General features: G+C 45.4%; 1 protein-coding gene across 3 annotated transcripts in view; it reads right to left on the bottom strand.

Annotated features, from left to right (window-relative positions):
* ATP8B1 (ATPase phospholipid transporting 8B1) overlaps positions 1-25,466 on the bottom strand; it is a 126,168-nt gene that overhangs the window by 65,143 nt on the left and 35,559 nt on the right. The window contains exon 1 of one of the 3 annotated variants that reach the window (XM_057313373.1): positions 855-1,042. The exons of the other annotated variants lie outside the window; for them this stretch is intronic. Coding sequence (XP_057169356.1) covers positions 855-1,027 — 173 coding nt within the window. The 5' untranslated portion in view covers positions 1,028-1,042. Of the gene's footprint in view, positions 1-854; positions 1,043-25,466 lie in introns of those variants that run through there. 3 annotated transcript variants of the gene reach the window in all.

Here is a 25,466-nt window from a genome sequence, read left to right as displayed (position 1 = left end):
ATCTCTCCACGGTTTCTACCTACCGCACCAGGAGAAGACTTCAAGTAGTCAGTGGATGGAGGAGGAAAGCTTGACAGCAATGATAAGAAGCTGTACACGCTGGAGATTCTTCGGGAGTCTCGCTATTCAAGGCCATCCAAAACTTACCGCCTACAATTTTACTACGTACGCAAAACTAAACCAGCCTGTGGTAAGGTACTGAAGGCACCGAAGGGCAGCCCTGATCTTTCTTGTCTATCACTATCGCCCCCCGCACCTGGCAAGGGTCCACCACAAAGAAGCACTTCTGCCTGTCCTGAGGGGGCTTACAGTCCAGACGTGAGTTAGCAAATGAGAGCCTACAGGCCAGGCTCAGCTGACCACCTGTTTTTGTTTTTTTTGTTTTGTTTTGTTTTGTTTTTTAAAGATTTTATTTATTTATTTGACAGAGATAGAGACAGCCAGCGAGAGAGGGAACACAAGCAGGGGGAGTGGGAGAGGAAGAAGCAGGCTCATAGCGGAGGAGCCTGATGTGGGGCTCGATCCCGTAACACCGGGATCACACCCTGAGCCGAAGGCAGACACTTCACCGCTGTGCCACCCAGGCTCAGCTGACCACCTGTTTTTGTAAGCCAGGTTTTACTAGAACACATTCTTGCTCATTCCTTTATGTACGGTCTCGGCCGCTTTTACACCACAGCAGAGCTGAATGGTTACGATGGATACCATGTGGCCTCACAGTCTAAAATATTTATGGTTCAGCTCTTTACAGAAAAAGTTCTATTGACCCCTGGACTAAAACAAAAGGTCGTAAGAGACGGCGACAATATGCAGTCAGTACCAAAGGCCCACAACCAGAGAAAATCAGCACTGACCTGGGTAAACCGTGCACGCTCTGGGAATACGGAATTAACGACCAGGGGAAGTGGCGGGAAAATGTCACCAATACGGTTGTCCTATTGGTTGGGAACAGTAGCGTTGCAGCTGCCGCCAGCTGTGTAAGGAGAGAGGACACACGCTTGCCCACGCCTGTGGGACAACACACCATCCTCCCCCTTGGCACGTGAGGGTGGGCGCGCAGCTGCTAACCCAGCCACCCCCGCTTCGGCGCGGAACTTCCTCATGAATCCGGGAGCTTATAATCATGGCGTCCGGAGTCAATGGGACCAGACGTCAGAGCAAGCAGGCAAATGATGTATCAGAATTCTTTTTAATTCATCAAGGACTTAGCATTCAAGGACTCTTCTGGTCACACGATCTTCAGAAAATATTCTTACCCAGCTCCTGCTTCGACTGAGAAGGAGCATGGTTTATTTGAAAGAACATGGGCCTGGATTCAAATCCCAGGTCTACTATTCACTAATTTATAACTTGGGTGGGTTACTTAACACTTTAGAAGCTTATGCCTCCCATCTGTTAAAAAAAAAAAAAGAGAGAGAGAGGGTAGGGGGATAGTGACCCTTCAAATACTGTGAGGATTTATTTAGATTCCTCGTGGTTGTAAAAACCCCTAGGGACAGCCCACAGAGAGTAGATACAAGGTACATGCTAGGGGCACCTGGGTGGCTCCGTCAGTTAAGCGTCTGCCTTCAGCTCAGGTCATGGTCTCAGGGTCCTGGGGTCGAGCCCCCACATTGGGCTCTCCGCTCAGCAGGGAGTCTGCTTCTCTCTTGCACTCTTCCTGTGCATGCTCTCTCTCTCAAATAAATAAATAAAAATCTTAAAAACAAAACAAAACAACCCAGGTACATGCTAGTTTCCATTGGGTTCTTTTCGGAGTCCTTAAGAGATAGGAATTTGCAAAACAAAGAATCAAAGACTATACCTTCTGACAACTGCTCAGCTCCCTTCCCCCTCCACCTGCTCCTGCCCAAGGAAGGGGCCTTAATACCCATACAGCTCAGAGCCTGCAGCCCTAAGGGAGATCCTGTTACTCCCTGACCCAAGTTTAAAGTTCAGTACAGTGAGTGGGTTGTTTCCTACCCAACCATCTCCATGAAAGCAACACCCCAGGATGGGCCCTGCCTCCTGGCAACAGGACTCCTCTCTCCCTGTTCTGTCCCTGACCAGAGAGCTGTCTGGTTAGCAGACTCCAGGCTTTTCTGCAGGCCTGCCTGAAAAAGAGCGCCGGGTAGAGGGGATGGGGAGGAGTACGAACCAAAAGGCATCATTTATACCAGATCTTGATTTGGGTTTTTTCCAGCTCTTCATAAAGTGGTGCTTCATTTTCCACCCTGCTTTCCATAGTGTTCAGCCCTCTTGGTCATAAACCCCCCAAGACCAAAGGGGTAAAGGACAGAGTCTCCAAACATGAACCCTAACACCCAACATTTGTCGCCTTTATATACTTGGCTACCAAGTACCGCGAAGTGAATGAATGAATGAAATCCTTCTTCCTTTGTAGGGGAGGCACTGAAGGAGAGAGAAAAAGGGAACCCAGGCAAAAAGAATGACCTTTCCGCCTTTGCGATAAAAGCCTGAAGTCAGTAATAATGAAAGCACAAACTTTTGCTGCTATCATAAGGTTTCCAGATTTCAATGAAGCAAAAGCAGGGACAAAAAACTGAGTTTTGTCATGGCTAGAGTAGGATCTGTGTGCATACACAAAGGGAACTCAGAGGCTGGAGAAGGCCAAGAGTCCCCAGTCAATAACAGCTTTGTTGTAGGACTTGATTCGTGTCCAGCTTAGAAAGGAAGATAAATTCATTTTTGTTCATTCTACATCATCTGGTTTTATGGCTCTTAAAGCTCCCCACAGGAAAGGGTATTTCTAACACGTGTTTTTCCTCATTTCCTTCGCCTATGATTAGTATTATAATTAAAGATAATGCAAAGTATTTAACAAAACATATATCATGATATAAGAAGTCTAGGCATTAGATTTCTATGTGTCCTATACTATGCATGTTTTTATTATATGTTCTATACTAAAAATAATAAATTACAACTCTGGCAGGCAGAATCCTCTCTGCCCCCAATGATGCAGCCACCTGCTATCCCTGCTCTCATGTAACCCCCTCCCCAGGAGAGTGGGCTAGGCATAAGACCTTGCTTTTAACCAACCTAATATGACACACGTAATGGGATGTTTTCTCCATGATCAGGTTACAGAAGACTCTGACTTCCTTCCAGCCCATCAGCTCTCTCCTCTTGCTGGCTTTAATGAAGCAGCTGTCCTACAGAGGGGCTCACATGGCAAGAAACTCGGGCTGTCCAGCCAACGGCCAACAGGAACTGGGGTCTTCAGACCAACAAGTCTCAAGGAAATGAATTTTGGATGTGTACAGCATGGGGACTAGCGCTACCAATACAGATTGTATATTTGAAAGTTACTCAGACAGATCTTAAAAGTTATCACAAGGAAAAAAATTGTAAGTATATAAGGGTGATGAATGTTAACTAAGCTTACAGCGGTGATCATTTTATAATATACACATATATCAAATCATTATGTTGTATACCTTACACTAATACAATGTTATATGTCAATTATATCTCAATAAAACTGCAAAAAAAATTTTTTTTAAGGTGAGGGGGAAGGAAATAAATTTTGCGAACAACCACACGAGCTTGGAAGTGGATCATCCTTCCTCAGTCCAGCCTTCAGATGAGACCCCAGCCTGGGCTGATGCCTTCACTGCAGCCTTGTGAGAGACCCAAGAACAGAGGACACCATCAAGCAGTGCTGGATTCTTCATCCATAAAAACTGGGAACAAAAGTGTGTTGCTTTAAGCTGTTAAGTTTTGGACTAATTTGTAATGACAGAGAACTCAGACAGATCGTTAATCACGAATAATAATGATTCAGTGTTAAGATTATTTCCAAGTTATTCTGAACAAGAGCCCAATCTAAGAGGCAGCAGAAATCTTCTCCGTAATCCCAGTTAGTCCACACACCTGCCACACCCTGCTTGGAATCTGCCCGATACTCTGCAGAGCAAAATCCGACAAGCTTGATGACAGTTGTAATTAGACAATCTCATGAGGCAATAGTAATAAAACATATCTAAGATCTAGATTAAATTTAAACTTTATACAGTTACCGAAACGTGACTCTACTGTCTCCAGGACAAACAGGGTTATATTTTTTATTTCCTTCTAAACTGAAACCTAGAATGCCTAGAAGCCTGGGATAACTCCCATAAAATTAAGGGACTGCTGATGTCACCGTTGGGGGACAATCAGCCAAGAACTTTCCTCGGGACAGAAAAGGCTTCTCTGCGTCCACAGCTTCAACTTCTGCTCCTCCGTGGAGCCCTGTGCCACAAAGGAAGCTGACGACCATGTCGTACCGCACGACCCCAAAGGCTACCGTTGAAAGAGCTGCAGGGAGGAGCGCCTGGATGGCTCAGTGAGTTGGGCGTCTGCCTCCAGGTCGGGTCATGATCTCAGGGTCCTGGAATCGAGCCCGGGTTGAGCTCTCTGCTCAGTGGGGAGTCTGCTTCTCCCTCTCCCTCTCTCAAATAAATAAATAAAATCTTTAAGAAAAGAAAAAGGTGCAGGGAAACCTCATAACTTTCTCAGAGAAGGGCAGTTTTCTCATTGTTCTGGTGAAATGTAAAGGAATTTTTGGTGATATTGTCCCAACTCTGTCATGAGCTGACCAACAACCTCTGGCAAGGATGATGACTTCTTATTAATACAAGGCATCCCCTTACAGATCACTAAGTATCTGTCACCCTTCCATCTCTCACAATCGTCAAGGACTTATTCTGAGATGTGTGGCCAGGCACTGTGGTTCCTTCTACCACAGAGAAAACAGAGGTGGTGAAGCCCCAGGTCATTCAGCTCGGTAACGTCAGACTGGATTCAAGCCCTCTGACCATACAGGCGAGTCTGTGCTACATAGATCATGTGGTACAGTTCACACATGCGGATTCAGACTGAATTCAGGTTCTGTCCCAGAAGCACCCGAGCCTGCCCCCCTACCACGAGCATCCACTGCTTTCTCCTGCCACGCCATCAGCTTAGAGCATCCTCGGTCACAAGAAAAACCTAAGCAAAAGAAATGGAGAAACTGACAAGAAAAATAAAGCAAACTTCGTGATCTACAGACAGATCTATCCTACACCAGTGAGTGGGGAAATTTTAAATGCTCCCCAGCTTGTATCACATGGGAGTGCATTTAAATCAACAATGATTTCCTCATTTGGAGCTGGGAATAGGAGAGTCACAGAGGAGAGCGAGCACTCAGGGTGGATGGGGAGAGATTTTCAGGACTGAGGAGGAATAGCTGGGGTGAAGACTGAGCAGCGGGCAACAGGAGGCACCCACCCACCTGAAAGGAGAGGAGCTGGGGAAGGGCTGGTTGGAGTCCTCTGCCCTGGCCCATGAGGGCTTGGCCAGGCTCTCTTCCAGGGAGTGGAAGGACCACTAAAATGTCTGCAAGAACATGATCTGCACGGTGCTTCAGGAAGATTAATCCGATAGAGGAGGGAGCGTGGGTGGCCCGGAAGGTGAGAGCCAGACAGGAAGACCGGCCAGAGGTCACGCCGGCCACCGAGCATCGCCCGTCATGGTTTTGTCATCTGTAAAACCGAGCAGTTCGGGTCCTATTACCTCTGTGGCCACATTCAGAAACAGCACTGCTGGTGTGAACGTAAGTGAAGTGAGGAATACGGGCCTGGATCAGGGTGGTGGCAACTAGAAAAATGTGTTTAAAATTAAGACCGGGTGGGGCTGCCATTCTTTTGTCTGGAAAACTAAGGGAAAAAAGTAAACAAAAGACTAGAACTGGTTCCCATAGGATAATAACGCCAGAACTCCCCAAGTGTTTACTTAGACTCAGCCTCAATCCACAATGTATTTTTATAATAAATACTGAAAGTTACCAGGAAAAAAGGCATTGTTTGTACAGTCACGCTGGTAAGGACAATGGTCTTATTTTTACTTCATTCCTATTGCCTCTATGATGAGGTTTTTAACTTATATTCATGCTTAAATACTATAAAAACCATAGGGACTTTGCAATGGATAGCTGCCCGAAAGCAAAACCTCCAAGGTGAAATAAGAAATAAATCTGTCGAGTTCAATTAATTTTAATGTTTGAAGAGTCACCACCCTATTGATAAATGGATGCATTTAACGTAAAGTCTACACTATAGGGGCGCCTGGGTGGCTCAGTCGGTTGAGTGCCCGACTCTTGATTTCAGTTCAGGTCTCAATCTCAGGGTCGTGAGTTCAAGCCCCATGCTGGGCTCCACGCTGGGCATAGAGCCTACTTAAAAAAAAAAAAAAATGTTAAAAGACTACACTACAGAAAGACATAAGAACTGGCATAATTTTTCAGAACTAAACATAAACCTTAAAATTTGCAATGTCCAAGGAGACAGCTTATATTCCCCCATTGAGAGTCAATAGGACTGCTTGTTTGAATAGAAGCGGAAGTGGAGGGGGCAGAGGTCTACGTAACTGGAATAACAAGCACACAGGGAACAGAGTACTCTTACTAATAACCAAACAAAGGCAACAGAGGAAAACCAAGACACCGTTTTATGCCTATTAGGTTAACAATATTCAATTACTAACATCTCGTGTTGCCTGGAATATAGCTGAATGAATTCTCTCTCTCTCTCTCTCTCACACACACACACACACACACACACACACACGGCTGCTGCTGGCATTGAAACTGGTACATTCCTTACATATGAAAACAATATAGCAACATTTTACGCACCAAGAATACTAAAGATATTTATAACATTTGACCCAATGATCTCATTTCTAGAAACTCTTCCAATATAAACAAACAAGTAAAATAACGATTCACACAAAACTTTTGATGGTCATGGTTAGCTATAAAAAGCAGGAACAGAAACCACCCGGGAGTCCAACAGGATAATGGTTTTATAAATTATGATTTTAGGGCGGTCATTAAAAACGACAGCCATAGAAACATAGGAAATGTTTTCCGTACAACTTTAAAGGGGGAAGGTCAGAAATCAGAACTGTGTCCTGGTACTGCAGCTTTCTAAGTCATACACGTGTACGTTTTGGAAAAGAATTTTTCCTCCCAAACAAGAGACTGACTGTGTTTCTCTTTCCAAAATAATCAACGATGGATAACACCTACCTACCCCTTGTAGCCAACGACTACCAAGCTGTTAGTGGTGTGCTGGGCTCCTTTCATGAAATCCTCGCCACACCCCCCCCAAATAAAGGGTCATCTTCATTTTGAAGGCTTTATTACAGGCTAGGTGACTTCTCCAGGGTCATACAGTGAGCTTTCAGCCACATCTGTTTGCTCCCCAACTTCTTCAGACTTGTCACAGGGAGAGAAAAATTGCACCAGGGTGGACTCTGCCCACCTCTACTTTCTTTACGATCATTCTCTGTCTTCGCCGATGAACACAATAGCAAAGACGGCAGCCTGAGAGCCAGCTGGTTTCATCCAGAGGCGGTGTCTGAGCTCAGAGAAGGGATGGCTTGCATGTCAGGGCAGGAAAGATGAAACCTGCCACGTTGACTCCTTTGTATCGTTGCACCTTCCCAGGCATTAGTAAACAGAAGATTCCAATTCCCTCCCAATGATCATGAGATGCCATGAAGTCTAGCCTGTGTCCGTTCTCTTCCTCTAAGAGCCCTCGCTGACCTATGCTCTGCGTAGATGGAGACCCCAAACCATTGACCTTCATGCACTAAGGTCAACAGACCTCAAGAGCCCTGGGCACAGGTCCAGTGGCAAAGTGATTTGCAAAGTTAGTTCCTCGTCCCTTGTAATCCGCATCATAAAGTTGTGTGGCTTCCACCGAACACATGAACCCTCTTAAGACTCCCTCATGGAACCCTTTTCATATGTGATATGTTTTAAATTTTCCAAATATTTATATAAATATGTGCCAAGTTTAAATGGACACTATGTATGACTGACACATCAAGTATGATTGAGGTACCTACCAGATATTTTTCTAGACACTGTCACGGTTTCATGAATGTCTGTAACTGGTCAACAGAACCTTACTTCTCATTCCATTTAAAAGTTAACACCTTCACAAATTCTGGGTCCCAGAAGTCTAAGGGACGAGGGCCATCTTACATTTAATCACTGTCTCCTCTGCTGTATTTAAAGTCAGCTTAGAGGGGCGCCTGGGTGGCGCAGTCATTAAGCGTCTGCCTTTGGCTCAGGGAGTGATCCCAGCGTTCTGGGATCGAGCCCCGCATCAGGCTCCTCCGCTGGGAGCCTGCTTCTTCCTCTCCCACTCCCCCTGCTTGTGTTCCCTCTCTCGCTGGCTGAATCTCTGTCAAATAAATAAAATCTTAAAAAAAAAGAAAAGTCAGCTTAGAGGACTCAACTTCGATTACAAACTCTTCCAGACAGCTGAATTCACACCCGAAGTTCTGGACCAAGACCATACTGCAAACATGTGGTTAATATTTTATTGTCCTTTGGAAACACATTGGCTTGAACCACCTGCAGAGTTTCATATAGACAGCAGGCAATTCTCATGATCTGTTCTGGCTTTCGGAGCAGGTCAATTCACAGGACTGCCTGTTTCTACACATCTGATAGTTCTAAGAACCTATGATAACGCTTATAGTAGAGAGCTTCTGAAGCTTCCAGGGTCTTCATGGGATGATGCTGGTGAGCACTTACAAGAGAGAGGACTACACATTCCATGGATCAGGCCCAGAGCTAAGTGCCTGAAATATGTTATCTTAATATCATTTGTTGAGGGTCAAATGATCTCCCCATTTTACAGGTGAGGGAACGGACGTTGAGAGATTAAGTTCTTTGCCCAAGCACATGTAGGTGGTAACTGGGATAAAATTCTTTGTCAATAGTCTATGCTCCGTTACAACACTCAGTACCGTAACTGCACCTATTAAAATCTCTGTGGCACAAACTGGAGAAGAGACAGTTCATCTAAGCTGAAGAAACAAATAACTAAGAGATGCACAGTTAAATCTGCGTTGGAGCTAGAATGGGTGGGTGCCCAGCCACCCTGACATCAGCCTCTGATTGCGACACTCAGGGTGGAAACTGATCAAGGGGGAGGGGCATAAAATGGAGGCACCACCAGCCCCAAGAGTGTGTTCATCCTTGCGGGAGCATTTCTCCACTATGACCTAGAACCCAGGTCTCTCACTTTGTAGGAAATGCCTTTTGCCCTGTGTACACGGAGAGAAGCAGTCCTTAGGGCTACCTGGTTTCCTCCTGGCCTCTCCCCTGCTCACTGCCCATATGCGCTGGTCAGGTGGTTCCAGAGATGCCCTGTGGCACTGCTCTTTCGCACAGCTCCTGGGACAGAAGGACCCAGCAGCTGAGCTGCCATCTCTTTTAAAACTGACTACGGACTCCTACAGAATTTTTATGTAAAGAACTATGGCTTTCGAAAAAAAAAATATGATGACTACTGCCTAGCCCATTCTCCCAAGGAACTAAGAAAGAGAGATTATGTGTAGGATACTGTGATCTATAATAAAAAAATATGTATTTGCTCTTCTTCCTGTTCTTGGCACAGAGCTCCCAAAACCCTTGGAATTTCCCAAAGGATGAGAGTGATGAGGTTCTTTTGTTATGTTAACGAGGGGACTTTTGGAAAACACCTAGATAAGCTAGGGATGAGGGGAGGGGAAAGGGACTGAAGATTGAGTTCAGTCACCAATGGGCACTGATTTCATCAATCATGCCAGTGTAAGGAAGCCTCCATAAAAACCCAAAAGGAGAAGGTTTGGAGTTTCGGGGTTGGTGAACTCATGAAGATTCAGGGCGCGTGACCCGCCTGGAGAAGGCGCACACCTACAGCTCTATGCTTCTCTTCCGTCTGGCTGTTTCTAAGTCATGTCCTTTTGTAATGAACCAGTGATCTTAGTAAGTAAACTGTTTTGAGTTCTGGGAGCTGCTCTAGCGAATGAATTGAACCCAAAAAGGGGGTTGTTGGAACCTCCAATCTCCAGCCTGCCTGTCCTAAGCACCAGGTGATAAGCTAGACTGGCAGCTGGTATCTGAAGTCGGGGGGCAGGGCAGTCTTGTGGGACAGAGCCCTGAACCTGTGGGATCTGATGCTATCTCCGAGTCGGTAGTGTCAGCATTGTGCTGAAGGGTAGACACCCAGCTGATGTCAGAGCATTGCTCGGTGGTGTGGAAAAACCACTCACGATAGGGATTCGGTGCACAATCCTTAATGCAACTCATCCAAATTCCCACAGCCAGTCGGGGATCGGCTACCACTGCAGGGATCAAAGTGGGGGGGGGGCGGGGGGAGTTCACCAGCTCAGCTTACAGGTAATAAGAAAGTACAATCCCCGTACAAGATTCAAAAAACGGTAGCAGAATCAGCCAACAAGTCATCATTTTTATTCCTTTATTATCACCATGAATGGATAATGTCCATAATACTCCTCCTCTCCAAAATCTTTTGGCTGTAGTTACCCCTCAGTTTTGTTCTGTTTTACTGCTCCGCTTTGATAACATACAAGCGTCAAATAAGCACTTTAGAAAACGACATCTCCGAGAATAAACACTGGATTCTATGGACGCTAGTTCTGAGTACCGCTGGTTACACAGCGTCCCCCACCCCCTTACAGGGGATGAAGTCAGATATTGCTCAGTCTGTCTACAAATTCAGAACTCACCCCCCATCAGGACTGCGTACTTGGAAAGCTGTGGCTAGTATTTCTTAGCACATTATGTAATTAAGACATAAATGACCATATTTTCTTTTCTCTCTTCTAATTACCCAAAGATAAAACATGCTATTTTTGGCTACTTAACTAAATTATAAAAAATTATTTGCAGGGAACACCCGGAAGAAACTGGTATTTAATGCAAATAAGGACAGCCTGCTCAGATAGGGATGACTCATGGAGGCCTTGCACAGACACATATTCGGATTTGCATTTTAAGAGAAAACATTAAAAAAAAAAAAAAAAGGAGAGAAAGCATAAACCCATAGAAGTAGCTAACACTGATTAAAACATCAAAACGTTTTGAGGTTTTAAAGTACCAATTAAATAAGTTTTCTACTCCATCTCTTAAAAAAACACGACCCCAGGAAACATGCCAATTCATTCCAGAACTTTTTTCTTTGGATGAGATTTTCTCTTCTTCATCAACGTTTGCTTCCGTTTAAAATTTGGGTACCTTTTGGGGGCTGTGAGGGCTTGGGTTTGATTTAGCGACACCTACCCCACTCCCAACCCCCACTCCCAGAGCCATGTGATAAAGGGAGAACTTTTGTTTAAACCCGGAAGTGAAATAAATGTAAACCAACCAACCAAGATACATTTGAATATTTTTGCTCTTCTACACACACCCCCTTTCTCCAGCGACCCAGACTTCAACCCCCATCTCATGCAAGGACTTTCTTGAATGTGATGGGATTCGTGACACAGAAAAGTTACTTCTTCAACCCCAATGTGATCACCATACTATTTATAACTTTTATCATGCTATTACTAATGCTCCTCCACATTCATAATGTTTAACACGGGATTTAGGGGACGGCATTACTGTAGAACTCTGGAGTTGCATCAGGAAGATCATCCCTTTATTTAGGAAGCAGAGCTCACTGTAATGGGTCCTTGTAAGTCTGGGGAGGAAGCAGGCTCTGGCTGAGTTGTTCAGGGGACTCTCCCTTCATCCTCAACCAGTCTACATCCCAACTCCACCCCTCTTCCCAAGAACTCTCTATTCCCTCAGCTGGCCATCGGAAGTCAATGTTAGCGATCCATTCCCAAAAGGACCAAGTCTAACTGCCCTAAACTTTGACATTTCGGCAAAATAATCTTCCTGACTTCCCAAAGCTCTTTAAGAAAGAAAGAAAACATTAACAGAAGAATAAAAAGAAGAGTGCCGGGAATAAATGAGAGGTTTAAATAATCCACAAATTATTATAACCAAGTCAGGAATACATATGTATGTATAGGGCACAACCCAAGAAAAAACCTACTTACAAGTCTTCAAATACCACATAGATTTGAACTTCAAATATCTGGAAATAATTAAAATCTCTTCAAATCATGTTTTAAAAGCACTCTGAAGAAAACTGTGCTCTGGATTTACCCAAGGCCATCCCTCAGTATTTCATAGTTGTGACACAGGCTTTGTCATCAAACAATCAAGGAAAAGCCAAACTACACTCAAGACCCAAAGTTGGTTTTTCAGCCACAAAAGCGGCCACCTCCGAGCACTCCACAGCCAGACCTGCCTAGCAGGTTGGTCCCTGGGCTCCTTACTGGTTAACACCCCAACCTAAACTCAAAGGCTACACCCTCCCTTTTCTCCCTTTACCTCAGAGCTCTGGCTGTGACGAATTTGTATCTTGGCTTCCCAAGTCTAAATCCCATGCACAGAAAACAGCGTTGCCCCAACCCTGAGGCAGCTAATCCGATGTATGTTTGCGCGTAGCCCACGAAATTCACCTATTATGGGTGCCGGTCCCTGTTTAAACCCTTAGGCTGTCAGTAAGGCAGGACTCCTTTGAAGGACATTTCAGCTTGGCTGCCTAGACCAAATACAAAATCCAATTCATGTTCAACACATTCTGAAATCTGAATTAACAGCTCTTGAGAAATGGCTGTGGTAGGTAAGAGGAGCAACCGGTGGGGTTATTCAGGATGTCTTCAGAAGCTACGACGGAGTGTATTGTGTGCTACTCTGGAAACTCTTAGTTTCACGTGGCATTAGAAATTAGCCTGGGGGCGCCTGGGTGGCGCAGTCATTGAGCATCTGCCTTCGGCTCAGGGCGTGATCCCAGCATTATGGGATCGAGCCCCACATCAGGCTCCTCCGCTAGGAGCCTGCTTCTTCCTCTCCCACTCCCCCTGCTTGTGTTCCCTCTCTCACTGGCTGTCTCTATCTCTGTCAAATAAATAAATAAAATCTTTTAAAAAAATTTTTTTAATAATAATAAAAAGAAAGAAATTAGCCTGGTCCACCTGTTTCCCACCCCTCTCGGCAGGTTCCTCCCTGCTCTGCCTCCCGTCCCCTCGCAGGGACACACTCACATACTCGCCGAGGCAACAAGGCACTTTGTTCCTTTCCCACATCCTCACATTCTGATGCACTGTTTTTTTCACTTGTACTGGAACTTACTGTCTGCCCAACCCCTTCTTTGTACTCTACCTTGTATTGTGGTCGGTTTTGTTTCTAATAGTAAATTTCAAAGGCTCAGGACTTATTTCCCAATCACTTACCACTTACGACCTAGGAGACCTTGGGGAAAATATCCTCAATAAGCCTCCTCACTTACAACATGAAGATAATGCCTTCGTTACGGGCCTCAAACCTCAACCTCACGTAAACCCCTCGGCAGCGTGTATGGTACCTGGGACTCGGGCATCTACAGAGCGAACAATTTCAGACAATCTTTATCATGGTACGAACAAATGAAACAAACTTAAATTTCAAAACCAGGTTTAATAAAAAGATGCACTGGTTGAGTTTGCTTTGAAATAATATGGGGAAGGAAGCAGACAGAGGGGTAGATGAAAGACCATTCACTGGCCATGGCCGTGAACGAAGGTGGGGTTCATTATATGACTGTTTCTATTTTACATGTTTGAAATCTACCTCAATTAAGAAATGAAATAATAAAGTAGCATTAGAATAAACTAACGTACTGACATTACGTCACCACCACAGGTAGCATGTTATGTCCTAATTCCTAACACGGACTCTGAGGAACCACATGCTCCGAGCAGCTACTGGCCCATCCCGAGAACTCAGGTATTAAGTAACTCAAATGGTAAACGGTAAGTTTTTTCATAGTTATTAAAAAGAGTATTTTTAAATGACATTGAATGTTTCGTATTTCACAAAGTAAGAAGTGAATTTCACCAAATAGTTCCTAAAGTGAAAACGGCATAGAAAACTGGAATATTTTGTTACGTCAGGGTGGCCCCGTCTCTACGGTACCAGGGGCGGCATATTTGGTGGTTTAGATCACTGAGAACATTTAGCATTTACCTTGTTCTTGTGCGTTATAACTGCCTTTCTTTTAAGAACCATTTTTAGCTCGAATACTGTTCCCATCCTTTAACATGTTATCTTCCCCTCCAGCACATGACTAAAATACTGCTACTATCCCCATTTTGAGGATGAGCAAACTGAGGCCCAGAAAGCTTACATGGAGGGCTCAAGGTCACACAGCTGGTTGCCATAAGGGCTGCAACCAGAGCCACGTCAGAATTCTCCAGTTGCCAAGGTCATTCCACAGTGCCAGTCATGGCATCCCCAGCATGCCCACGACTTCCTCCACTTTCTCATCTGCCAAATGGGTACAACGGTAGTGCCTGCCTCTTCGGGTTGCCGTGAGGAAAGGACCCGATACGGAGCAAGCTCCTGGGACAGAGCCGGGCCCCAAGGAAAAGCACAATAAACATTAGCCGTTGCTAATCCTACGTGGGAGAATGAAACACTAAGAGAAGAAATGTGTGACCAAACTGACACTTCGGGAACAGCCGAGAAGCTACTATGGCCCCCGCCTCCTGGGCTCAAATTTACCTTCCTCTGAATCATTGATAGCTAGGGGAATACCTAGCTCGTAACCCGCTGTGTCACCCTAGCAGTGACAGAGACATTAAATATTTTACTCTCCCAGCTGCTCCCGACACAGCGGCCTGTGCTGTTTCCATTCCCTCCTTTTTCAGAGCTCCTGAGTGCAAGAGGAAAGCAGTCATAAAACTCGAACTCCGGAACGTAGAGTTGAACAGGAACCTAACATCTCACAGTCCCTATTTTTGCATAATGGATAAAAGTGGGTTGTTGTTTTGTTTTGTTTTTTTTCACAACGAGAAAGTGTTATTTTCAGAAACAGACACCGTCTTTCCATCTGACACCTCTGTCACCATATACGCTATCTTGCCAACAAGAAACACACTATACCCGCCAGCCCAAAATAGTCTCGGCTGTTTACCAACAATGTGTAATTGTACATTGGAGAACCCCGCGCCGAACGGATTCTTCTATCCAGATATTACACGCCCATCAGAACTGGTTCATTAAACTCTTCCTATGAAAGCTGCCTACTTAAGCCCCAGAACTCACGTATTATAGAACCATGCCAACATTGGGAAGGGAAAGATTCTAAGACCCTGAATCTTCTCCTTTGTTTCCTACCTAGATAAAAATCCTTGATAAAATTTCCAGTGGTTTTGGAAATTTCACATCGACTGTTTAATCAAGTTAATCCTTGATTATTTTCGTGTTTAATGATTGATTTCTTCTCTATGTGTGGATCCCAGGCGGGGCTCCCTCCAGGTCAGCTGCTCAGCCTCACCTGTTTACACAGGCAAGCTCCCAGCAGGAGTTTTTAACTTTTAACTGTTTAAAGAATGGGCAGAAGGGGTCAATATCCTGATCTTTCCCAGGCCTTAAATACGGGGACCCCTTCCATATTCTCTGCGTAGTCTTACAGAGTCGTAGTGTTGCTCCGCCCAGAACACGGGAGCAGCCTTTCTGGAATTGGCTTCAGATTCCCATACACCCAAACCAGCTCCCGACCAGGCTGGAGTTAAGAGCAGAAACCACACCTTGCAGCTGGTTGAAGGCAACCTGCGGGCCTGTGTTGTTTGGCCCCCTGAGGGTTTCTTATTTGTTGAAATTTTAATTAGTTGCATTTAAAAATCTGTTGATTTTGCATAAAATCCAACACTTGGGCAAACTGACCACCAATGGGGTGGGGTAGCAGCTCTTCTTTTGAGTGATGTGTGCTGTGCCCCACTTGCTCGGGTCCCCACGGCCCCCACCCAGCGGCCAGCCTGACCCTCCCAGCCCTTGCAGGAATTGAATTTGGCAGAGTCAAAGACCACAACTATTCCCAATTTACAGATAAGGAAACTGAGGCTCCGAGGTTAGTGATTTCCTCAGTGTCCTACAACTAGGTGGCAAGCTGGAATTGCAATCATGGTCGCTTCACTCCAGACCTGGTGTTTGTAAGGACCGAGCTTGGTGGCTCACCTGTCCCCTTCTAGCAAGGGAATTAGCATGTCAAAGGGCAAGACAGACACATGGGGTAATTTTCAAATTCTCTATCTGCAGGAGAGAAAGCACCCTCTATAGTTAATCCATAGAGTGCTCTGAATTCAAATACATAAGAGAGCCACAGATTTGCCATAAACTTCTTAGAAAAATAAAAGAAAAATCTCCTGCCAAACTACAGGGCGGCTCCACATTAGCAATATTTGCTGTCGTTGACCCACGTTCATCTGTTAACATTTTACACCAGTTGCTTTACTCTTAGCTCACTCTCGTGTGTGTGTGTGTGTGTGTGTGTGTTTCCCTCTGAACCATGAGGACCAGCTACACGACATCCCTGCACCCCTAAACACCTCAGGGGTAAACGCTTCCATTCCTTACATAGTCATAATAGAGCAATCAACTTTACAGAATTCAATATTAATATGCTACCTAATACTCTTCTTTTAAAATTGACTGTCCTTTAGAGTATTATTTTTCCTCCAGCCCAGAATCAGTTATTACCTTAAATGGTCAAGTCCTTTAATCTGGAACATTCTATTTTTTGGTCACTGAGGTCATTCGTTGACGACACTGAAGTTTTTCAAGAATACAGTCCCCACCCCACCCTTTTTTTTTCTTCTTCTTCTTAAACAGAGAGTTCCTCATTTGGGCTTTGAGGTCTCCTCACCACTGAACCCAGCTTATGCACCCTTGCTGAATGGCTGGAACACAGCCTAGGGGACTCTGTGTCCTTCTCAGGACCTGGCATCTGGGGGCACATGATGTCCCCCACCCCTCGTTGGGGATTTAACTTGCATCACTTGGTCAAGGTATTGTCTGATTTCTCTACTGTATTTTTTTTCTAACTTGTAATCTGCGGAGAGACATTTTAAGACAATGGGAACATCCTTATCCAACTTTCCTCCTTGTTGCAGCAGCCATCGGGGATTCTTGCCCAATCCTGTCTTGGCTACCACGGCTACAACAGCATGGCCCCCTCTCCAGCACGCCCTTCACATTCGGCAGCTGGCCTGAGCCTGCCTCCGTCAGCAGAGGCTCCCTTCTTCCCGGTTATTTGTCTGTTTATCAATTGGTTATCGGTAGGGAAGCCTAAATTTTCTTTTTTCCTAATGGTTTCTAATTCCTTACTGTCCACAATCAGTGTTCAAATTGCCCAAGGTGTGGCAAGTGGGAGTCCCTTCGAGCTGGCATGTATGTCCTGTGGGAGGCCCTCCTCATTCTTGGAGCATTTCCATACTTTGCAGCAGTAACAAAATGTTCCAGGCTCACTGCCCCCGTCCTGCCACAGCCTGTTCCTTTCAGTGGGGGAATGACATTAGAGACCAAAGTCTGGGCACGAGACGCGCTCACTGCTACTGGGGTGTCTTTGCGTCTTGGCCCTTCGGCGGACAGAATATACACACCTACATACACTCACACACATAAACACACGCACGTTACATGAGAATGCGTCTGCACATCCGTATTTCAGAAACCGACTCATGCCAAAGCCTCGGATTCCCAATGATCCCCACAACTTCTCCCACCTATCACCTGTACGCTCCTTCTCCCTCAGTGAGAAACCTGGCTCCCCAAACAATACATTTACTCCTCTGCTCGATGTTAACGTCAAAGAATTGTCTCAGAATTGCTTTGCCAACATCACTACATAAAACCACGCAAAGAACTGAGGATGTTTTTGGTCTTTCTCCCACACGTTGTCTAAGACTGAGTATTTGTAGCAAAATACTGTGTTCGTGGTACCTCGAATTCTTTCTCTTTTTTCCCCTCTTCATCGTGGATCCTGTGCAAAGCAATTGGATCCGTCCATTTCACTTTGCTTTCCATCTTAGGGTTTTTTCCCTCCTTCACAGTTTATTGGTTTAAATTTATTTTTTGAATATGTGGAACATTAACATGTTCCCCCAAAGTCAAAACACTGCAAAAAGGCATCCTTCGCCCCGTGGCTCTCCCTCGGCTCTCCTCGTCTCTTTCCCCACCCCCTCCTTGCTGGAACTTAACTCCATTGATTTCTGTTTATTCTGCCTGTGCTTCTTTTCATTGAAAAAAGCAGCTCTATGTATTTCATATTAATCTTTCTTACATGGAAATAGTATATGCCCCTTTTACTTACTATCTCCTGGAAATCACTAGAAGTCACTTTTCAGGCACTGTTTACAAGTAGAGAAACATTTATGTATCTTCCAAGTCATTGCCTTGGAAGACTTTTTAAAGAAATCCATAGATCCCACCATGCTTTGCTCCCTTTCCTCTCTGTTCTTTAAAACAGAAGTCCTCACCCACCACTCCATATCCTAACGTCTAGCTTGCCTCTAGGGACTCCACTTCGCCAGGGCTACTATATTGCTACAGTGACTTTCTTAACATCCGGGTAAGATACTTATGACTTCCAGGGACTTTCCCCAGGCAATATTTCCATCTAAAGTGGTAGCCCCAATGGTAGCAACTCAGTCTACATTCCAAGGGGATTAAAAAAAAAAAAAAAAAGTTCCCTTTGTGAACCTTTCATCTCTGGCAGGTATCTAGCAACTCATGTCAAAACGGGGAAAAAAGGTGTTGAAATCTGCCACCGCTGCTGGGAAGCCCACTGCCAGTCCTGCCATTGGCAAGACAACTGCCCCTCAAGGCTAACTGTCTCCCACTGGTGCTGCTCCCACTCTCCCATCCTTCCCACCGTGAAGGAGAGACGCTAGGGGCTCCTCACACTTTGTCGCCAGCACACCAAGCTCTCTGCACACCAACAGGAAGGGGTTCATGCTGTGGTACCAGGCTTTTCCAAGTTGGCCAATCTCTCCAATGTACAAAGGGGAAAAGATAATGACTAAAAGTGATCCCCCTCCATAGTGATTTATTTATTTTTTTAAAGATTTTATTTATCTGAGAGAGCAAGGGTGAGAGAGTGAGTGAGAGAGAGAGCACACAGGGGCAGAAGCAGCAGCAGACTCCCCACAGAGCAAGGAGCAGGACACAACGTGGGGCTCAATCCCACGACCCCCGGGGATCACGACCTGAGCTGAAGGCAGTCACTTAACCAACTGAGCCACCCAGGCGCCCACAGTGACTCTAATGAGCACAGAAATATAAATGTCAGAAAGCCACAGATGAAAGCAGTATAGTAATACAATGAATAGTCTCAGGGGATCAAAGGTTCAAAACCAATCACTGTGGGGTAAGGCCTGGGTGGGTGGAACATCTGAAGAACATCTACCGCAGGAGCCACCCTAGGTCTAGCTGAGGGAAAGTTCTGTTCCCGAGACCCCACCAGCTGGGGACAGGGCGTGCTGGCCACAGCCAGCTCCAGAAATGCCTGATGACCCCCTCCCACAGCCAGCCCCTCTCTACCTTCTTTCTCACCTTCCCCAAACTGCACACTGGTCTCCCTTGAGGGAAAGACAAACCAGTGACTTCCGCAGATACAGTTCATGAGTAATGCACATCCTGGAGTTTATTCCTGGACCTCCTGTAACAGCTTTTCCCCTTCATGAAACTCTGACAAGAAAGTATGGCGATCTGCCCCTTTGTTCACCGCTGCGTCATAAAAGCAACATTTTAAAGCCCAAAGTTCTTCCTTAAGAGAAATATACCTAGCAGAAATAGGTATTACTCACGCACGCAAGGCCTGTACGTAACGGATTCTAATTTAATTGCTCCTCTACAATTAAAAAATTGCCTCTGTCCTAGAGAAAGCATGGAAAAGGATCAGTATGTCTAACTGGAATAACATGTTCTAGAATCAGAAATCACTGAGAATTTTTATTACTGAAAGTGGAAGAAGTCATAAAAAATATCTTCGCCTCCCCAGATGGGCCGCATAATGGAAAAGATTTTCTCAAAACAAGAGAAAACTAGAGGACTAGTCCAGCGAAGGGGTCAGCTGAATCATTCCACCTCCCCCTGCATTTTTTATTTTTTTAAAGAGACCACAGCAACAGTGCCACCCAGGCTTCAAGCAACTGTTAGGTTACCACGAATGGCCTTTCTGAAGGTCCTTGAGACAGTACAAGTAGTGGAGAGAGACTTAACGCTCTAGTCTAGCGGAGCCAACACTAGCTGTATGGCCTTAGGCTGTGTCCCCACCCGGGCTCAGGTTTTCATCTGTAAGCAAAGGTTCTTGACCAGATCACTCCTTCTGAGACAGGACCACACATCAGAATCCCATGGAATGCTTTTAGCAACAACGGATTGCTAACCCAGACCTGAAACTGGACTGGGGAACAGGGGTAGGCTGTCCTAAGGCTTTTCTAGAAGATGTCTGAGATCCCTTCTGGCACGAAATTTCCGAATTTCACCAGATTAAAAAAAAGGTTTTTCCTAATGAGACTTTGTTAAAAATAGTTTTAGCTTTACAGAAGAATTGAGCAGTAAGTACAGAGATTTCCCATCTACCCTCTTAGCCCTTTGCCTTGTTGCTCCTGTGACTAACATCTTGCTTTAGTACGATGCATTTGTTACAACTGATGAGCCAATATTGATACATGATTATTAACTATTAACTAAAGTCTGTAGTGTAAGTGAAGGTTCAGTCCCTGTGTTGTACATTCCATGGGGCTTGACACATGTACAATGACATGTATGTTTCCTAGTTTAAATTCCCCCTAGAGTAGGACTTGCTCTCGAGAGCGGCACGCATAATAAAGGCAGAAGGAGAGAGGGAAGTCGGCTGGTGTGCACCGACCCTGAGGTTAAGACAAATCAAAGGTACATACGTGGAACTCAGTATCATGGCCATAAACATAACATAAACACAGAAATTACTGTTTTGCTTCTTCACTTTTCCCTTTAACCACTTAGGAGATCTTTTCGGACAGGGTGTATCTCCACTACTTCAACAACCAAACCCACGGGTATTTCCTGATATGTAGTGTGCTTCCCAGATACGATCAATCACAAAGACTTTAGAGCCTTCAACCACTTTTCTTAAGAACTGTAAGAGAGGACAACCAGGCGTTGGTAGAAATTACTTCCCTTGATCCAAAGATAACTAGTAATTGAAATTCTATGAAATTCAGGCACCAAAACAATGAGAATCTTAGGGGAAGTGAAACTTCTTGAACATACACTTTTCCAGTCATTTAGTCATTTCCTTAGGGATAAATGCCAAGGATAGAACAGTTGTCAAAAAAAACGTTCTCTGAAGATGGAGTTCTGTTTCCACAAATTGCATCAGAAACTAGTAACATTCCACCATTTAAGTTTCCATATGCCTTCTCCCCGCCCCCCCCACATTCCAACAAACCTTTTCATGGGCCATCTGGAATAAATTCTACTGATTTGCTTTTAGTACAAAAACTTATTGTACAATAGGTCCTCAATGTATAGGTTTTAATTGATCAAAGAAATACATTTAAGAAAGTTTGGAGCTCTTTCTCTGACATTATCCTCAAGGCAGCTTTTCTCTTTTAAGTGCCTGGTTGTCAAAAAACAGAAATCAACAACTGTTCTTAAGGAGGTGGAGAAGTTGGAACCCTCGTTCTTTGCTGGTGGGGATATCAGTGATGCAGCCACTGTGGAAAACAGTATGGTTGGTGTTTCCTTTTAAAAAATCAAACACAGGAGCGTCTGAGTGGCTCAGTTGGTTAAGGGGCTGACTCTTGATTTTGGCTCAGGTCATGACCTCAGGGTTATGGGGTCCATCTCTGTCTCTGTGCTCAGAGTGGAGTCTGCTTATCCCTCTCCATCTGCTCCTCTCCCCATTTGCACGCTTGCTCTCAAATAAGTAAATTTTTTAAAAATCTTTTTAACAAATAAATAAATAAATAAAACACAGAAATACCATATACTCGAGCAACTCCTCTTCTGGGTATATACCCAAAAGACCTGAAGCAGGGATCTGAGTAGATACTTGTACACCCAATGACCACAGCAGCATTCATCGTAACAGCTAAAAGGTAGAAACCACCCAAATGTCCATCAACAGATGAATGGATAACAAAGTGCGGTATACGGATGATCGGTGAGGCTATTATGCCAAGTAAAATAAGCCAATCACAAAAGGACAAATACACCCTGATTTCACTTTTACGAGGTATCTAGAGTCAGTCAAATTCCTACAGACAGAAAGTAGAATAGTGTTTACCAGGGATGGGGCGTCCGGGCAACGAGGAGTTAGCATTTAATGGGTACAGAGTTTCGGTTTGGGAAGATGAAGTTCTTGAGATGGATAGTGGTGATGGTTGCACAACAAGAAAAATGTACTTAATGCCACTGAAATGTATATTAAAAATGGTTAAAACGGGGAAAAATGGTTAAAATTATAAATTTTGTTATTTTAATTTTACCCCAACTAAAAAAAAAAAAAGTAGTTGATCTTTATCTCCTCTGATGAACAAAGAGATTTAAGTGGATTTCAGCTAAACATTTCTGAAGTGGACAAGCTGCCCAAAGAATAACGGATTATTTCCGGAGGCATTTCTTGAGGATCAACCACTCTGAGCCCAGCAGTGTGCCATGGACACAGCGACAAACAGAAAGTCAGAGATCCTACCTCGCGGGGCTTACGGTTTATAACCCAACCTGGCAGCAGACTTCCCCGGAGGGCTTGTTCAATGCAAATTAGTAGGCCCCATTCCCGGGATTTCTGATTCAGGAGGTCTTAGCTGAGGCCTGAGAGTCTGCATTCTAGCAAGCTCCCAGGGGATCCTAAGACTGCTGGTCCGGGGACCCCACCTGGAGAAGCTCTAGAAGGGTGGAGACACAGAGGTAAGTAAGCAATTTCAATCAAGTGTGGCAGAGGCTGTAACGGGGACCCGCCTAGGCCGCCCACGAGGAGGGGCACCCATCCGTCCTAGGAGAGACCAAGAAAGCCTTTTCTAGAGGAGGTGCTGCAGGAATGGACATCTAAACCGAGACCCATGGGACATGCTGGAGAGACGCAGGTGAACGGGAGGGAAAGGGCATTGCAGGCAGAGGGCGCAGGATTTGCAAAGGTAGAAAGATAGGGGAGAAGGCACACCAGCTGATCTTGGAACACAAGACTTCCCCTGCGATGGGAAGTTGGGGGGTGATGGGGAAAGTGATGCATGGGGGTGTGAGAGGTGAGCAGATACTAATGGGCATTGAGGACCTTAGTTTCATCCTCAGGGCAACACCGAGCCTCATGAAGGGCTTTCAGCATTAATGGTTTTAACTCTAAGACCAAAGGCCCGATCATGACCTCTCTGGGAGGGTTTCTGTCCAGCACAGACCTTGCCTGGGGGGGGGGGGGCGTGTTAGGGAGGGGGACAGTGACACGTGTCCCTCTGACTCTAGGTTCACCCCACCTGATCCAAGCTCCAGCTTCTCAGAAAGCCAACTGCTGCCAGTTACAGACTGTTCAGGTAAGAACAGCCCAGGTCCGCCGTGCGGTCCCATACAAGGAACCCCTAGCCACGTGAGACTATTTAATGAAAATTAAAGCCAGTTCCTCCGTGGCACTAGCCACATTTCAAGTGCTCATGCGGCTAGTGATTAGATAGAGAACATTTTTATCATCACTTAAAGTTCTATTGGACAACACTGGTCCGGGAGATAAAAAGCAGGACTGGCTTTAAGACGTGCCAGGCGTCTTGGTTTTACTGCATTAAACCAGCACGTAACTGTTTTGGGTCTTCATGAAGGAAAACACGCAAACACACCCAGAGCTCTAAATTGATTTTTTTTTTTAAATTACAGAGTAAAAACCTAGACAATTAGCAGCTCCTCATAATATATTTCCAAGCTATAAATATCCTTATATATGAGACATAAAAGGAATATTTTCTCCAAGCCACTAAGAAGAATCCTAGAATCACACTCACTCTCCAAAGCCACTTCTAAATCCTCAAAATAACTGGCCGGGGGAATTGAGGGAGGATAATAGACCCGAGATTAAAATTCTACAAAGCCATTCTACTGCATACATGCCAGAAAAGCTAGGCTTTGATGGCTTTCTCTATTGTGCATTCTACCTAATTCAATGCACAGGATTCATAATATTACATTGCTAATCCTTACTCGAAGTTCTAAAAATAAAAGGCAAGAGACATTGCATGCCAAGTTAGTAACAAACCCGGAGCGAGGACAACTGGAAATTGATGCAGGGAGGAAATGAGTTATGCTCTAAAATGAAACACACGCCCAGACGAGAGATTTAACCCTTGGGCTGACCATACCAGCCATTGTTTTTAGCCAGTTAAAAAGCCCAAGAAGCCAGGGGTGGGTGAGGACTTCTGCAAATAAAAATTCAGAGATGTTTTTCTTTTCCCAGCCGCTCAGAAAGTAATTGAGCAGCCTGAGTAGAGAGGCAAGACCCAAGAGCCCACCCCCCGCCTCCCCTTGAACGTTCAGGTGGGCAGTTTCCAGGGAGGAGATAGGTCCAAGCAGATTGTCTGAGCATCCAAGCCCCAATGCCAAGGGACAGGTGGCCTTGGGAAGCGAACCGAGGCCAACGACGTGTTGCATCTTTGTTCAGCCTTCTCCTGGCCCAGGCATGGTAAGGGGAGGGGTACCTCAGAAGGTAAGGAGAGCTGAGTGTCTGCACTGCTCAAAAGCCCCGGAGCCCAGGAGAACCCAACCACCACTGCCCCAGCGTGGTCACTGTGCCTGTCTGTAGAACACCTGCCTGCTTCGTGCTTCCTCTCTGCCCAGACCTGCCCTGCAGGGGTGGAAATGAAGCTCTAACTGGTTCCCTCCTCCCTGCTCCGATTGGAGAACCCTTCCCAGCTGAAAACCAGTTTCTCTAGAGCCTTTCCAGGGATGCCCATGGCCTTTCCACACCAAACCACCACGACTGGCCATTCCTGGTTTGGCCAACATCCACACTGACTAGCAAGAAACAGCGTTAGGCCCCTTGGGGTGCCGGAGTAAAGCAGGGAGCCGTTAGTCTGTGGATTATCTCAAGTGCAGGAAACACCGAAGAGGACCCCAGAATGGTCAAGACAGAAGTTTGGAGAAGAGAGCGGGCTCATGGTCGCATTCCAGACACAGAGCAAAAGACGCAGAGTATTCAAGAATTGTTTGCTTCTAGTACTAATGACGACAGCAGCCACACTGAGCTGATTGATACTACGTGCCAGGGACTCTTCCCGCACATAACACACATAAATGCACTTGGAGCTCACAAGGGCCCAGTGAGGTAGGTTCTTCTGTTCCCATTTTACAGATGAAGACACTGAGGCCTAGAAACCCTCCCAGGATCTCATGACTAGTATGTCGTAGGGCCTATCTTCAAATCCAGTCCCTCGGGTTCCAGCATGTCCTGCTCACAAACTGTCATGCCCGGAACTCCTTTCTCTTGCTCTCAGGCAGAAGTGGGTCCATCAGCTCGGCCAGCCTCCCAGGTGTCCCGTTCACCCTAAGCTGCCGATAGGAATCCAAAGATTTTAGTTGGTTCTCTGAAGATCAGAATGGATCTTTCCAGAGTCGTCCACAAAACGCTCATTTGCTTTGAGAGGCCCGTGTTCTATACAAAATGGTACCATGGCACTTGGTCACCACTTGCAATAATGTTTCTTTCTGTCCAGCGTGGGCTGCCAGAAACCCTCTCCCCCTGCTCACCTTGCTCACTCCGTGGCCTGCAGGAGACACAAAGCTCCTCCCACGAGCT

Source organism: Ursus arctos, unplaced genomic scaffold, assembly GCF_023065955.2.
Source record: "Ursus arctos isolate Adak ecotype North America unplaced genomic scaffold, UrsArc2.0 scaffold_17, whole genome shotgun sequence".
Lineage (NCBI taxonomy): Eukaryota > Metazoa > Chordata > Mammalia > Carnivora > Ursidae > Ursus > Ursus arctos.
The sequence above is the reverse complement of the archived record's forward strand: the minus strand, read 5'-3'. Positions and strand labels throughout refer to the sequence as shown.